The sequence below is a fragment of the Scatophagus argus genome, chromosome 3 (genome assembly GCF_020382885.2).
Source record: "Scatophagus argus isolate fScaArg1 chromosome 3, fScaArg1.pri, whole genome shotgun sequence".
Lineage (NCBI taxonomy): Eukaryota > Metazoa > Chordata > Actinopteri > Scatophagidae > Scatophagus > Scatophagus argus.
In genome coordinates this window covers 12,455,458-12,467,852 of record NC_058495.1, presented here as the reverse complement: position 1 = coordinate 12,467,852, position 12,395 = coordinate 12,455,458, and the positions used below count along the sequence as shown (strand labels likewise).

At 36.6% G+C, this 12,395-nt stretch overlaps 2 protein-coding genes across 5 annotated transcripts; one reads left to right on the top strand and one right to left on the bottom strand.

Annotated features, from left to right (window-relative positions):
• Positions 1-321: 321 nt before the first annotated feature.
• Positions 322-3,689, bottom strand: LOC124056314 (interactor of HORMAD1 protein 1). 3 transcript variants are annotated; one of them, XM_046383636.1, is made up of 8 exons: positions 3,538-3,689; positions 3,386-3,451; positions 2,978-3,116; positions 2,328-2,464; positions 2,164-2,212; positions 1,986-2,070; positions 1,576-1,691; positions 322-1,475 (listed from the first exon to the last, which is right to left on the bottom strand). In XM_046383636.1, the coding sequence occupies exons 2-8, from the start codon at positions 3,445-3,447 to the stop codon at positions 744-746; spliced, it is 1,320 nt and encodes a 439-aa protein (XP_046239592.1). In that variant the 5' UTR covers positions 3,448-3,451; positions 3,538-3,689; the 3' UTR covers positions 322-743. The 3 variants fall into 3 exon arrangements, with proteins under 3 accessions (XP_046239592.1, XP_046239590.1, XP_046239591.1); XM_046383634.1 differs by having other exon boundaries at positions 3,542-3,688; XM_046383635.1 differs by having other exon boundaries at positions 3,553-3,621.
• Positions 3,690-4,824: 1,135 nt separating this feature from the next.
• c3h1orf159 (chromosome 3 C1orf159 homolog) lies at positions 4,825-12,078 on the top strand. Of its 2 annotated transcripts, XM_046383628.1 has the most exons (10): positions 4,825-5,048; positions 6,015-6,094; positions 6,182-6,266; positions 7,780-7,875; positions 7,977-8,033; positions 8,271-8,405; positions 8,557-8,582; positions 8,748-8,772; positions 9,066-9,199; positions 12,060-12,078. In XM_046383628.1, exons 2-9 carry the CDS (start codon positions 6,023-6,025, stop codon positions 9,167-9,169), a joined length of 600 nt encoding a protein of 199 aa, XP_046239584.1. In that variant the 5' UTR covers positions 4,825-5,048; positions 6,015-6,022; the 3' UTR covers positions 9,170-9,199; positions 12,060-12,078. The 2 variants fall into 2 exon arrangements, with proteins under 2 accessions (XP_046239584.1, XP_046239583.1); XM_046383627.1 differs by lacking the exon at positions 12,060-12,078 and having other exon boundaries at positions 4,826-5,048; positions 9,066-11,011.
• The last annotated feature ends 317 nt before the right edge of the window (positions 12,079-12,395 follow it).

Sequence of the window (12,395 nt, the reverse complement as noted above, 5' to 3'; positions counted from 1 at the left end):
AGCTTTGTTAAAACTGTTCTATGGATGTTGTTGGATAGTTTGTGGTTTTAAATTGTATTAAGTTGTATTTAGAGGGGTTTTCAATAGTTAGTCTACCAGCAGTGATATAAATGGGATGTACAAAATATTAATTCTTGACAGTATAACAGTTGAACAAGGAACAGGATCTTCACTGGTGGCATGTGCGGGAGGTGACATACAGAGGAAGCTATTGTTGCTCACACTTACTATTACTTACTATTATCTTTGAAGAGATCAGAAATACAGCAGATCATACAGCAGATAAATTCGGTTTCCAATTATTGTTTAAGAGAAGTGTGGTTTGTTTGCAAAAACATTTTGTTTATTTTTAATGTCAAGTCAGCAGTGTAAACACAGAAAGTTAACTTTTTTGACAGATGCACTTAAACTGTATTATAACTGTACGTGTATATACACACTATTTTTATGTCAGCAGAAAGACTTAACAGCATGAAAAACTTTAAATGTGTACTGTTTTGTGGATCAGTCTGTCCTTAACTCTCTTGTCACTGGTACCTTTGAACATCTCTTTCACCATCAGATGAAAAACACTCAACAAAGTGTTCATTTACATAACATAAAATAACTCAACAACTAATAGAACATCAGAGACAAACTATAATAAATACAATAAACATTTTTGGCTTTTATTAGCCTGTGCTCCAAAAATAAGAATGCAAATGCTTCACTGTTTACTCCTTTACTTGGCCTTTACTCATCCTCTAAAAGCCTGAAGCAGAGTCATACTCCGTGTCAAACAACTGCCAGAGGCCTTCAGGTTTTGTGGGTGTCCCTGTCCTGGACTCAGCTGAGGGCTTTTCTACGACTGGTTCAGTTCCTGAAAGCCACACAGAGCTGTTGCTGTCCTGAGACCAGCAGCTGAGAGGGGTGATGAAACAACCTGAAGCTACAGATTTCATCTCTCTGTGTGGTGGTATTTGACAGTCTGGGCTGAGACTGTCCTGGGTTACCTTGCTTACATTATGATGCTCGCAGAGATTTCGTTGTTGGTTACAGTTCATTAGAGGTTGACTGTTTTCATCTGAGACAGTATGCTTGTTCTTCTGTGAGAGCACCAGAGGCCTCTTTTTGCGCCTCCTATAGCCTCTCAGAGTTAACTTCCTCTTTCCAATGGTGCAGCAGCAATCCTGAGCGGGAACTTTGGCCCGACTGTGTTCAAAGTTATGTGACATACTTGTAAGCTGTGTGTCTTCAAGCTTGTTGTCCTGCAGGATGTTGGAAAATGGCCTCTCCAGCTCTGGTGACGTCTGGATGGCACTGTCCATCAGTCTTTCATGGGTAGTTTTGGCTGAGTGCTCAGAGACTAACAAACTGAGCAGTTTCAGAGCCTCTTCAGCCATGTTTTGTTCTCTCTCCTGCTCCACTCTCAGACACTCCAGACTAATCTTTAAGCTTTGTAGATCTGAACCAAGTTCTGCTGTGGCGTGTCCACTCTACATTATACAAATTATACTCATCATTAATCAGGAACATTTATAAGAAACCAAAATCTTTTCACTTCATTTAAACAGTAATCATACACATAATTATCACCTTTTGCATCTTTTCCTCCAGCTCAGTGATCATCTCTGCCTGGGAGTTCACCTTATTCAACAAAGTCTCAAATTGCTGGGAAATGTCACTCTGAAAACTATTAAGATTATTTTGCACTGGAAAAGGAAAAGAAGATATGCAATGAGTATACTAAAAATGTTTCATCTTATTACACTGAAGTCAAAACAATTTAAAAATGCATGGAAACAGTTAGTAATATTCAAGAGTTACAGGAGAATCGGAGTCACACAAGTTTAAACATCAGGCAAAAAGCACCATCTACTGGCAATAAGAAATGTCTACTCACTACCTCTTTATTTTTACGAAATTAATCAGGTCTACAGTATGCAGAGAGCAAAAAGTTCAATAATTCCAATAAAAAATGCATATTGGAAGATTAGGAAACTTACATGTCGACACAAAATTATCAATTTTTTCAAGAACTGTTTGGCAAACAGTAGTATTTCTTTCTGTGCCAGCAACCAGTTGTTGGATCTGAAAAACATTCCAGCATTTTTAAAAATGTTTCACATCTAGAAGAGCTGCTCAATCAAAAAAGCAACAGAATAGAAACCTGTCATCACTTACATTGTTGAGAGTTTCCCTAAAATGATGACATTCTTTGGCTAAAAAGTCACTGTTGAAGAAAAAGGACGATAGGACAAAAATTTCAAGATTAGGTCTACTTTTTTATGATCTCATAAGTATGCATTCAAGGTGAGCTGTATGTTTAAAGTGACATAAAGAAGTACCCGTCAGCTTTCTCCTTTGCCCTTTTCTTGTCCTCCCCAAAATCATCCAATATTCCGAAACTTTTGCTTTTGTCCTTTGATTCTCCAAACAGGAGTGGTTTAGTATGATAACTGTTTACCAACTTTGGGTCATTTCCCTAAATACAAAGAAAATACAGAGTTTAAGACACGTAGACAAAACAGATTTTTTACAGGAACTATTTTTCACATACTCTGAATGGTTATTAATAAAACTGTAAGTCCTGTAAGTTGAGTGACATTTTGCTTATAATGGAAAAGGAAAACATCCCAAGTAAAGAAACAGGTGGCCTCCTGGATTAACACCCTTGATCATGTGGCCCATTTCAGAATCAGAATTCCTTTATTTAAGTTTTATTTAAGTTGACTAAAGAGTCTTGCAATAATCTATAGTATATGGACACACAGGATACGTATTTCTTTTAAATATAGTTATGTATTATTACCGAAGGAACAAAAGCTTTGTCAGTTTGACTTATCTACATCAGCTGCCCAACTAGACCCATAACTCAATTACAAAATACTAGTGTAACCTACATTTAAGTAATAATGCCATTAAACCAGATGGGTTTAGTCCAAGATACTGCTGCCCCACCAAGAGCAACCTATAAGACAAAGTTGATAAATCTCACCTCTTGTGAACTTTGTTGGGAAGTCTTGGATGAAAAGCTCATATCTTGAGATGTGCCTTGAGAATTTTCAAGCCAAACCTGAGACCCAAAGAACAACTGAGAGTCTGTAAAACTGGAGTAGCCACTGGTGGACACGTTCCTGTTGTTTGATGAGTAAATAAAACATAAATACAACATTGTTTGTGCAGTAAAACAGAGACAATCTTTGTAGAAATAATGCAAAAACAGACACATAAAAAAATGCTCCACAAATGTTTGTTTGTTTTAATGATCAAGTGATATAAACTGTCTTTTTCAGTTTAAAAACAACCAACAACATATATATATATATATATATATAAAACATCATTCACACTTCAAAAAAGTAATAGCTAAAGGGAATCATTGTAGCACATTTAAGCTAACCACCTGCTTCCAGTTGGGATGCTCAGCATTTCTTTAATGGTCCTCATATGATTCATTGTGTTCATTTACCTGTTTGTAAAGATAACCAGTTAGCAGCAATTTCAGTAAGGTACGTCTTCTTAAATAATATACGTTAATATAGTTTATAGATTGACCCACAGTTTGCTTACGCTGCTGATGAAGAGGGGAACATCGGCCAGTGAGCTCGCGAGTATTTAAATCTCCCGCCGTGTGAGATTCCGCAGCAAGGTTTAGCTGCATTCAGGTACCGTCGAAGTTCAGATTATCCGGTGTGGGATTAACAAAGATAACGTCGAACAAACTCTGTGAGGTTTATGTTTTTGATATTAGTTCTCTCATGTTTTCAAAAATAAACAGTTTGCCATTATGTTCAGTAGATACATGTCTCACTCGCTGGTAACATTTCCCTAATGTGGACAACGAATAAAATAACAACCTTATTATCTTGTTCCTTGTCCACATTAGGGAAATGGTTTTGTCTACTGGATCCGACTACAATGAAAATGTGGTGCAATGTTATTGTTAGTTCTGTAAATGTACTCCAACTATGCGCCAAAAGACAGGCCCTGTATTTGTAGCTAATGCTGTGGCCGTGTCCTGTGGAGGGACCTACGTCAAAGTCTAGTTTTGAGTTGTATTACTGTACTAACATAATACATGTTCCTGAAATGATTGTGTTTTGCCAAATTTCCTTAAATTAAACGCAAATGTATTACTTATTAATTTATTATTGCAACTGGATTTAATAGAACTGGCTGTGATCAGTAGGGTTAATCCGGACACTAATGCTGGGTTCAGATAATGTGTGTTTTAAAAACGCTGATGTAATATACCTAATATCATTAACTAATGGCTGCATGCGATTCATGTCCAATGACACTTTGTTATGCATGCTGGGTTATAGGCAAAAGCGATGGTGGAATCATTGTTGTTATCAATTACAGCTGTGCTTTCCCTGCTATGACAAGTTCAAACGTCCATTGTAAGATAGTCTTTTAATGTAATGTTATTTCTTATCTAATCGACCATACAGTATATTGCATGCATTTTTATTACCAAGAATCTGAATACAATTATTATTAAAATTGAAAAACGATTAAATACTTAATAGGCAAGTAAATCTAATTTAATTGAAATTCATTCTTTAGGTTGCTATGCTTTCCAGCGTGCTGCAAATGCCTGAAAATGAATGACTGTATTCTGTAAAATAAAGGCAATCATACTTTTATTTCTGTCTGTGGTTACATTTCTTATTACTTTAATAATACATGACTGGTAGTTTTAGTGCACTGGTAGTGATGATAGTAGTAGTCGTATATATTTTATATTTATAACACAATTTCCCTCCAGGAATTAATAGTCATCCATCTATCTCTCTAATCGCAGATGAAGCACAAAAACAATCTGGCTTTTATTTTGAAAATCATACCCGGAAGTGCCTATGCTAAATGAAAGCACATAGTTATGGTATGCTACATGGCTGCGCATTGCAGGATTGTCTCTGGTTGAACTTTAGGGGTGCGTTGATGACAAAGCTGCCAAAAATATAAGTGACCCTCTGCTGATACGTCGGCGGCGGACGAGACCTGACGTTGGTTTAACCACACCTAGGAGTTTGTTCAGGCCAGAGCCTAGTGTTCGGCTGGTGAGTTAACTTTTTATGTTACCAAAATCAGCAAGGTGCAGCTGTGAGGTGTGATTAAACATATTACCTAATCTACCTTTTTAACGCTGGCATCGTCATTTGTGCTCTCACCGCTAGCATAAATACGATATAACTTCATCCCAGTGACAGGTGCTAGCTAGCTAAATACATTTCATGCCATACATTTCTCGGACATTAGCTGTGTTGTTCACGCTTGAAGTAATTATTTTTTCATTAGGCGTACAAGTTGGAGTTTAACGCAAAGACTGTGTACTTGACACTGAAAAGTGCCCCTTTAATGAATGTTTAAACTCTTGCTGTTGCCGGTGAAATCATTTGTATAGTTTTTGAGTCAACATTGGCAAACAAAGATGCACCACATTTTTGTGTGGTCGTGTTGAACTTCATGTTGTTATATCAGGCAGGTCGCTTATTTATGTTAAATAGAGGTATATTTAGACAATCCTGATGTACATTATCGTGTGACATAATGAAGGGAGCAAAACTTGTAAATAAACTCTCACTTCACATGTGACATGTTATTAGCTTTGCAAGAAACCTCAAAAGCTTCTCTACAAGAAGACAAGAAAATGTTATACACAATTAGCTGTGCAAGGTCACCTAAATGAAATCTAATCTAAAATCATTAAGATTTGGATTTATATCACAACTACTGGAACAGCTGAAGATGATTACAAAGGTGACTAGGTGTTATGGCAGTATGGAAGCATGATGCCCAGCCCTTGTTTTTAGACTTTGTTTGGTCAATAAACCATGAATTAAGGCAGAAAAATAACTGAAATGTATTTGAATTACTCAGGTTATTCTGATAACAAAATATTGCTACACCTATTAAATATGAATCCATCCAGTCTAATAATATAACTATTATTAGAATTTTCTGTCAACATTTTTCTGTTTGTAGTAATCGATATGCATCTAATTTAAGTCTGTTTGTCTTTAAAGGTTCGAATATGACTCTGTCATTCCTATTGGTCTTGGCTGCAACTGTGATTCTTATCAGACCTGAGACACCTGTAACCAAGGTACAAAATGGGTGTTCCTCCAGCCAACGTTGCTATTGTGTGCTTTGTCCTGGTTATACTGCTTTGTTAACTCTGTTCTGTCTGTAGGCCCTACATCAGAACTCACTTGAGTGCTGTGGCGAGAAACAGAGAGTGAACAATTCATGTTCAAATGACACTCACTGTGAACCAGGTAATGTGGGTATGCAGAATGTCACTAAGGCTTTGACCTTTCAACATCACTATTATTTTGTCATTACCAGTTAGAGATTAGTTTGAGTGAAATCACACTCTGACGGAGTTTCTAAAGTCCAGAATTTTATTTTCTTATGTGAACAAGATAATCACAACAAGGTCTTTTCACAAGGTGATGTTTTGTGCACAAAATAAAATAGCATTGTTGGGACTTTGGAAACTCTATAAAGCCTCTGATTATTTAACAGTTTTATTATATTATCAATTTATTTGGCATCTGTATTAATTAGATTAGTAGGCTATATGAGCTATATCAGTATTGTCAGGATGTCATTGTTTAAAGCTTCTGTGTTTTGGTTTGGTTTTTTTCCTTAATTTGTCTTGAATTGTGTTTGCAACATTTGACTCCTGTATATGTGTTTCATTAAGGTGGTCAGGTCAGGTCCTCAACAACTAAAAGATATAATAACACTGAGGATATTTAAGTAAAAAAGTCAGAGTGTGATTGTGTTGTTGTTGGAATTTTAGAGCGAAACTGTTTGCACCTGCATACTTCAAGGACACAGTGAAAGGATTGCAAAGAGCTGGAAAAAAAGCTTCACTTATGAAACAGAACAGCCTGTTTTATCCATGTGCTCACGTGTTATCCTTGGTAAAATAATATACAGCTGCCCTGGGAACTCAGCACCAAGCAACCGAAAACTCACTAAAGATAAACAGATGCAATAAACAGAAAACAAACAAATTAAGAAACATGCAGCATTGAGAAGAAACATCACGACCACAGCCTGAGTTGATGCAGCCTCCCTTTTCATTCTCTGCTGTTTGTGTTATCTTAATACTGTTGTATGCTAGACCACAGTTTTTCTTTTCTATAATTTTCATTTTAACGTTTCTTGGCCTTTTCATAGAGCCATGTTGTGTCTCCTGTGTGGGACAATCTGTCAGTGTTGTTCAATCTGCTCTGATTGGTCCAACTTGCTTGTCTTGCTTTTTGCTGGTGATTTGACAATGCCTGACTCTGTTTGATCGAAACATTTCACATCTAAAACTGCTGGGAGCTATTAGCACAGCGTGTGGATCTTTTGTCTGATTCTTAGAAATAAGCAGGTTCCAGCCTTGTTCATCACTTTTAGTGTCAGTTGTGTTTTCTGTGTAGCATGTTTTCTTAATTTAATCCGTTTGTGTGTTTTTTCTTATGTTGCAGTGCATCGAGCACTCATTTTCTCCATAAAAACCTTTTTTGTCCTTTTTTCTAATTTTAAACTGCAAAATTTTGACACTGAATGAGGTTAAATGTTTTTTATTTCAGTGAATGCCAGTAAATTACTATGAACACAGTATATATAGTAACAGCTAATATAACAAAATTTGAAAAGCATATAATTCCATCTTGTTCAATTTTTACAGTTACATTGCATGGCGATTCATTTGTCCATACAAGAGTAGCCTATCAAAGCGCAAAAGGTGGCCAATAAAATGAAAAATTCTTCTTCTTCTCAATTTTCTAGGATGCTTCTTGCGTATTCTCGAGAACAGCAACACTGTTTGCATATTCTGTGACTCAGCAGCTGTGGATATGGAGAACATAACAGTCTGTACCTACAGTAAGGACTGAACTGTCTTCTGATTCTTTCTAAATACATAACAAGGTGAATATTACATGGTATCATGTTTTTCTAACTGAAACTTTTTCTGTGCTCACTAGACTATACAGTGGAGAGGAAAAATCACACAACTGTTACCACTGTCCTTCCTAAAATTGGTAAGTTGCCTCACTCAGAGTGATTTAATAATCCCCTCATGTATAAAATTTGTTACTTGCCCTTTACTGTAATGCGTCTGTGAGTTTAAAAATTTAGAAACGCTCTGTTAATTCAGTGTTGTTCAAATTTCAGGTCAGTCAGTGAAACAACTTCAAGGCTTAGTCGTGTCTGATGAGAGCATAAGTGTCACCATATTTCTCATCATGTTTCACACTTCATGCTCTGTCTTTGAGCAGGAGGGCCAGGTGTGGCAGCCTCCCTTCTTGTGGGAACACTGTTGATCAGCTTGTTCCTGATCCTCTCCGTCGCCTCCTTTTTCTACCTCAAACGCTCCAACCGACTCCCAAGCATCTTCTACCGCCGAAACAAGGGTAAGCACTGCACAGCTCTGACCGTGTTTAACTTAAATTACTCGGTTTTGCGGCTCCTGTTGACCCACCGTAACCGTTAAATCCAAGTTAACTGATTTGATTTTCAGTTGGGTTAAACTCAAATGTAACAATATTTTGTGTACTTTCACAGCCTTCATATTCCAACCAAGTGAGACAGTAAGTTAGTTCTATTATTTGTTCATAGTTAATGACACACTACAGAACATTTAGAGCCTCAAGTAGAGACTGATTGTGTTTACTGTAGCCATACCAACAAAGACATTTGTAAGTGTTTGTGTCTCAAAGGAATGATTGTAATTTGAATTTTATTTTCCCTTCCAGGCTGTCATGATCCCCTCCACGTCAGGTGAGACTCCAATGTTTTGAAACTGACTCTGAGCTTGCTGAACAGGTTGTGGCAGTGCAAGAAGCTAATGAGTAATGCAGAGCGGTTGAGACAATATCAAGGAGTATTTGGCAATGTTGGCAGTGAGTGTTGGGAGGGAGTGTTTCTTATTTGAGGACTGGTGTAGCAATCATAATTACAATAGTGACATAAAAGGTGGTCTTGTTTGTGAAAGCACAAAACCTGCTCGATTGCATGTCTCTTGCTTTTCCTCACACTTTGATTATATGTTCTCTTTTGTGTGTCTTTCAAAGTGAGGAAGCCAAGATACGTCAGAAGGGAGCGGGAGAGCGGGAGAAGGGAGCTGAATAGTGCAACCGTACCCACCACATCCACCACTCAAGACTATAATGTGTAGGAGGAGCGAAGTGAGCGAGTCCTGATGCAGGTAGGACAGAAGGCTCAGGAATGATGGATTTTCTTATCATGTGAAGCTTTAACAGTGTGAAGACAGACCAGATGAATCATACATCAGAGGCCAGATTTAACTGTAGCTGCTTCTGCTGCATTCTCTCCAGGGCTGTTTTTTTTTTTTTTCCTGTGTTTAACAAGAGTATGATATTGAAAACAATCGGTAACTGACCTGTCAATCTTCCTTAAACGGTCTCTGACTTGTATTAAATCAGTTTTTCACACGACACCTGAAACAACCCAAGCGAAATGTGATGTGTTTTCATCCCACTTCACGCAGCACTACAGAATCACTCCTTTGTTTTTAAGTCTAAACACTGTTGTTAGTTTTTATCTGTTGTTTGACAGTGTGTGTTCAGGCGGCACTTAAGTGATGGGTTTCATTAATATGTGGCCCTGTTTGATAAAGGAATAGACATTTAAGGACATATATTACATGTACTCTTTTAATCTGTATAAAAAAACTGAAGGGGAGAAGCCGCAATTTCCCCCGTTTGTACGGACCAGAGTATTTGGCATAATTATAATTTTTTTCACTTTGGTTTTTGCACAGATTTAATGGACAGGATGTAACATGTTATTGCCGAGCTTTAGAGGTGCTGGTGGATTTCTAAGCTGAGCTAAGACTTGGCTTAGCTCTGCTGGCAGTAGCTTCATATTTTTAACCGATAAAGGAGTAGTGTTGGTCTTTTTTTCTTTCTTTTTTTTAATAAATGCGTGATATTTATTTAGATTTTATAAATGTGCACTGAGTCTTACTGATAACGATCAGACCAACAGAATAAATGATGTGTCTCCGAGCAGTTGAGTTCTTCTGGGGCATTTTAAGAGGAGGCCCTTTGATTGTTGTTGTTGTTGTTGTTTGTTTCTTTGTTTGCGTGTTTTTTTATAATTGCATTTATATTTATTTATTTTTTTATGCTTAACTAAGGTGAATGTATTACAAATGTACAAGAAATCATGCTTTGCAGCTGATTGTGAATTGCATTCCGCAACAACCCAATCATGAAAGATCAGTCATTTTCAACAACATAATTATGTTTTTTCAAAGAAAGGTCTGCTATCCTGCAAAATCTGTTAAAATACCAAGTTTGTTCCTTGAAGCAAATTTAAATTCCAATATATTTTTATCTCAAAACATGAAAATTTACAAATCCTTGCGCACTTTATTTGTCTGCCATCAGCTAATTTTTAAAAGACATACTCTAAATAATTTGTTGCCATCAGATGTGTTTGAGACATTTTCGTTGTGGCAACATTATTGTTGCGTTGTGAACATTACTTGACTATTAACTTCTGCCAAATGTTGTCTGAAGAAAATGGCTTTTACTGTGCCATTACTGTGATTACTGTGCCATTATGAGCTTTAAATGTAGCCAGGAAATGTAAAGTTATGGCGTGATGAATAATTAGGTGTATGAATTATATCCAGTGGCCTATATTGTATACAATTCTAAAACAAGGCTAGTCATCCAAGTTTTATTTGCTACATGATATTTTATTTCCTATAATTTTATATCTTGACAACACTAAGGCTGTTGAAAGTTACTTCTGTCTTCAGTATATGTGAAGCCACATGAAATGCACCAGGAAAAAGGCAGCAACCATTCCATGAATATTTCCCTTTTTGCTTCATGTGTTTGCTCTTGTGCAGACAACCGTAAGCTGAATACACATACATATTGTTTTATACAGATGATGTATTGTTTTTGTAATGATGTATATATTCTAGTTTCAGTGCCATGAAGAATGTACTGAATGTTTGGAGAAATAAAGCACCTTTCCGTAAGCCCTGTTGCCCTCTGTGCAGTCACAAAGCTTAGTCACTAAATAGCTTTTACATGTTATTCAAAGACAAATTTTACTGTGATACCTGCTGCTAATGCTAAACAATGCCGAGTGCTTGCTCATGGGGAAATGTTGGTTCTCTCTTTATTACAGACTGCAATAGAGAGTACGATCGAGACCTGCTGCATTTGGAAAGTATCAGATAACTTATGCTATATAACTATATAAATGAAGTGAATGCCTCACTGTGAGCAAGACAAGAATTTACATGTCAGACAAATTATTCTGCAGATTCATTAATAAGATGTTTTCCCTGTTGGTTAGTGAATTGATTGCTTTTTACCGAGTGGGAAAATAAACGCACAAGCAATGAAATTACTTTGTATTATGTATTGATGTATTTGGAGTGTTTTCATCAGAAACATTTCTTTGTTTTCATTTGTGGTAATCTATAATCAAATTTAAAAGTTAATATGGTAAACTGGTGTTCTAGTCAAAATTCATTGTGAATATCACAATGCTGTTTTGGTTTCCGGGTGCAATGAAAGTATTTCTATTTAAAACTAAAAGATTCCTACAAAATAGGGTGGGAGGTGTCACAAGAAGAGACGGTCAGAATAGTCAGATTTAACATAACACATTAGACAATTCCCTTTTTTTATTTTCAAAGTTTGCAGGAACAGAAGAGAGACTATTTTTGTGTAAGACACGACACTATGGCATCGATGTTAAATATTCTATATTTACTCCATATTTAAATTGTCATCTGTCACAATTAATTTTTTTTTTTTAAATGTTAAAGTATGCATAACTCTACAGAAAAGATGTGGCATTTATTCAGATTTTGATATTTTAAGCAACTTAAGTATAAAATATCCATCATGGCAGCAGAATGTGTCCCTGTCTGTGAATTTCTGTCTATCAATTGATTATCGATTGTACCTCTAATAAATGCAAGTGGCCTTGTATTTTAGGGTACTGAAATGTCAGGGACGGACGTTTGCACTTGCAGCTGCATGTGACTGGACATACTCCTCTATTTATAACAGCTGAGTGCCAGGCTGCAGTGTGACATATGCAAGGACAGACAGACATCCAGAGCTGAAATGTCCCTGCAGGGAGAAAGCACTCACACGCTTCGTCCTTCTGCCACAGGTAGGTTCCTGCTAACTACATGAACAAGAGTGTGCAGTAGTTATGTGCTTCATGTCGGTTGTATTAAAAAGGTTCGTTCACAAGACCCTTAGAGAGATCAAAGTTTAACAATGTGATGGCGAAAATGATTCCAATGATAAATCTTTTACTCTGGATAAAACAATACTTTAGACACTGCGTATTAAATAGGAATTTTGAGTGAGAAAATATTTGAATGCTTATATCGTACT

Excerpts from the sequence above, each read along its gene's own strand:
- c3h1orf159 (XM_046383628.1), top strand. The coding sequence starts at position 6,023 with ATGACTCTGTCATTCCTATTGGTCTTGGCTGCAACTGTGATTCTTATC. Across the intron at positions 8,034-8,270 it reads CACTGTCCTTCCTAAAATTG|GAGGGCCAGGTGTGGCAGCC; the intron begins GTAAGTTGCCTC and ends GTCTTTGAGCAG. Across the intron at positions 8,406-8,556 it reads CTTCTACCGCCGAAACAAGG|CCTTCATATTCCAACCAAGT; the intron begins GTAAGCACTGCA and ends GTACTTTCACAG.
- LOC124056314 (XM_046383636.1), bottom strand. The coding sequence starts at position 3,447 with ATGAACACAATGAATCATATGAGGACCATTAAAGAAATGCTGAGCATC. Across the intron at positions 2,071-2,163 it reads TTAGGGAAACTCTCAACAAT|ATCCAACAACTGGTTGCTGG; the intron begins GTAAGTGATGAC and ends AATGTTTTTCAG. Across the intron at positions 1,476-1,575 it reads TGGAGGAAAAGATGCAAAAG|AGTGGACACGCCACAGCAGA; the intron begins GTGATAATTATG and ends TGTATAATGTAG.